The sequence below is a fragment of the Malurus melanocephalus genome, unplaced genomic scaffold (assembly GCF_030028575.1).
Source record: "Malurus melanocephalus ecotype Western Australia unplaced genomic scaffold, MMel_1.1 scaffold_746, whole genome shotgun sequence".
Taxonomy (NCBI): domain Eukaryota; kingdom Metazoa; phylum Chordata; class Aves; order Passeriformes; family Maluridae; genus Malurus; species Malurus melanocephalus.
The window spans coordinates 243,193-245,497 of NW_026623978.1; the positions used below are offsets into that span (position 1 = coordinate 243,193).

General features: G+C 68.0%; 1 protein-coding gene across 1 annotated transcript in view; it reads left to right on the forward strand.

Annotated features, from left to right (window-relative positions):
• The first annotated feature begins 1,022 nt into the window (after positions 1–1,022).
• The window catches only part of RUSC1 (RUN and SH3 domain containing 1), a 6,138-nt gene continuing 4,855 nt past the window's right edge, over positions 1,023–2,305 (forward strand). Inside the window, exon 1 of the mRNA XM_057384776.1 lies at positions 1,023–2,296. Within this exon, the coding sequence (XP_057240759.1) occupies positions 1,086–2,296 (1,211 nt within the window). The 5' untranslated portion in view covers positions 1,023–1,085. The remainder of the gene's footprint in view (positions 2,297–2,305) is intronic.

The following is a 2,305-nucleotide window of genomic DNA, read 5'->3' on the forward strand; positions in this document are numbered from 1 at the left end:
CCGGGGCCGGGGGATGCTCAGGGCCGGGAGGATGCTCGGAACCGGGGGATGCTCGGGGCCGGGGGATGCTCGAAGCTTGCGGATGCTCCAGAGCCGGGGGGATTCTCGGAATCGGAAGGATGCTCGGAATCGAGCCGGGGGGATGCTCAGGGCCGGGAGGRTGCTCGGAGCCGGGGGATGCTCGGAATCGAAGGATATTCGGAATCGGTGGATGCTCGGAAATGGGGGATGCTCAGAATCGGGGGATGATCGGAATCAGGGGATGCTCGGGGCCGGGGGGATGCTCAAATCCGGGTGATGCTCAGGGCCGGGAGGATGCTCGGAATCGGGGGATGCTCAGGGCCAGGGGGATGCTCGGAATCGGGAAATGATCGGGGCCGGGAGGATGCTCCAGAGCCGGGGGATGCTCGGATCTTGCGGATGCTCGGTGTTATCCATGCACGGAGCCGCCCTCTCGCTGTCTCCGCTGCCCGTTCCCTGCCCGGCGCCTCCAGCAGGTGCTCGGGGCCGGGGCCGGGGTTTTCCTCCGGTTAGGCCGGGCCCGGTGGTGCGGCGGCGGTTCTGCAGCGCTTCCCGGGCCGGGGTCTTCCGGCCAAGTCCCGGTCCCCGAGCGCCCGCGATGCCACCGCCCCCGGCCGGGACACCCGCCCTCTCCTCGGCGAGGCTCCAAGGGCGTTTTCTCCTTGACGGCATCCCCGAGATGCTCCCGACCCTCTGGAGGGAATCCAGCCCTGGAGCCGCCGATCTTGCTGGGATCATTCCCAGGCTGTGCTCCAGGGACCTGGGGCTGGCTGCAGTCCCTGCCCGGCTGCAGAGCCCCGAGTCAGGCAGGAAGCTGTGGGGCAGCCCCTCTCTCGGGCAGCCCCTTTTTTGGGGCACATCATTATCCGTGACCCCCAAACCCCAGTGCCAGGCCCTGCCACAAGGTCACTGCCATCCCCGTTCTTCTGTCCATGCCTCTCTTTCGGGGTTTGCGCCGCTCTTCTCCCCTGACCAGGAGGGTGTTTGGTGCTTGCAGGGAGCTGGATGGTGTGAAGAGAGGAGCTGCTGGGCTTTCCCGGGCGCCCCGGCAGCGAGGCAGCACCATGCTGGCTCCAAAGAAAGGCCTCCTGTGCAACCTCAACCACATCCACCTGCAGCACATCTCCCTGGGGCTGCACTTGTCGCGGCACCCCGAGCTCCAGGACACCGATGGCTCCACRGTTGGGGGAGAGCAGACGGGCTGCACGCAGTGCCCCGAGAACCGTGAGCCGCTGGATGCCAATTCCAACAGCCCTTCGGTGAAATGCCGCTGCTGCGAGTCGCATGCCCCGGAGCCGGAGACGCTGAGGCTCCAGAATCAGGCGGTGCAAGAGGAATTCCCCTGCCTGCACAGCGGAGACGAGGAGGAGGCAGCTTCCCCTTGTGATCCCCCTTGTGATCTGGCTTCTTCTTCCTCCTCCTCCTCCTCCTCCTCCTCTGTCAGCAGCTGCTCGGATTTCAGCTTGGATGACTCCCCGGTCTCCGTGTACTGCAAGGAGTTGGCCAGGGAAGAGTCCCAATCTCCTGACAAGCAGCTCGACGTCATTCCCGCAGAAAACGCCCGGGATGGCGAGGCTGTGGCTGCCCAGGACAGGACGTGTGACGGGAGAGATGCCAACCACAACTCGCCGGTGCTCCGGAGAGCCTCCACCGCAGCCAGCAAGAGCCCGGACAGCCTCTGCAGCAACAACTCGCTCGACTCCCAGTGCGACGAGCTCTCTCCCGGCCCAGCAGCGCAGGRCACCCGCGCTGACCTAGACCCCAAYTGCAACCCCMTCCCCGAGCGCGATGCCGCGCCGGCWGCACCGCCGGTACCGGAACGGCGGGACCCCGGGATCCCGAGCGGAGCTCCGGAGCCGCGGCCCCGGCCGGGCAGCCTCCCCCCGCCCGTGCCCCCRCGTCCCCGGCGGCGGCTGCAGATCCTCAACGCGCACCGAGCGGAGCAGCGGCCGGCAGAGCCCAAASCCGACACGGGCACCAAGACCATCACCTCCTTCCACGAGCTGGCCCAGCGGAGGAAGAGGAACGTGGCCGTGCCCACGCCGGCCCAGGCCAGGGTTGACCGCAGCGACTGGCTGATCGTGTTCTCGCCTGACACCGAGCTGCCCCCCACCAGCGAGCTCCTGTCCGGCACCGCGGGCCAGGAGCCAGCCCGACCCCAGCCCCAGCCCCCGCCCCAGCCCCAGCCCCAGCAGGATGGGCCAGCCAGACCTCCCGGCTCCAGACAGAGAGAGGTGACCACCTTCAAGGAGCTGCGGTCCCGCAATGCCGCCAGGCAGCCCAA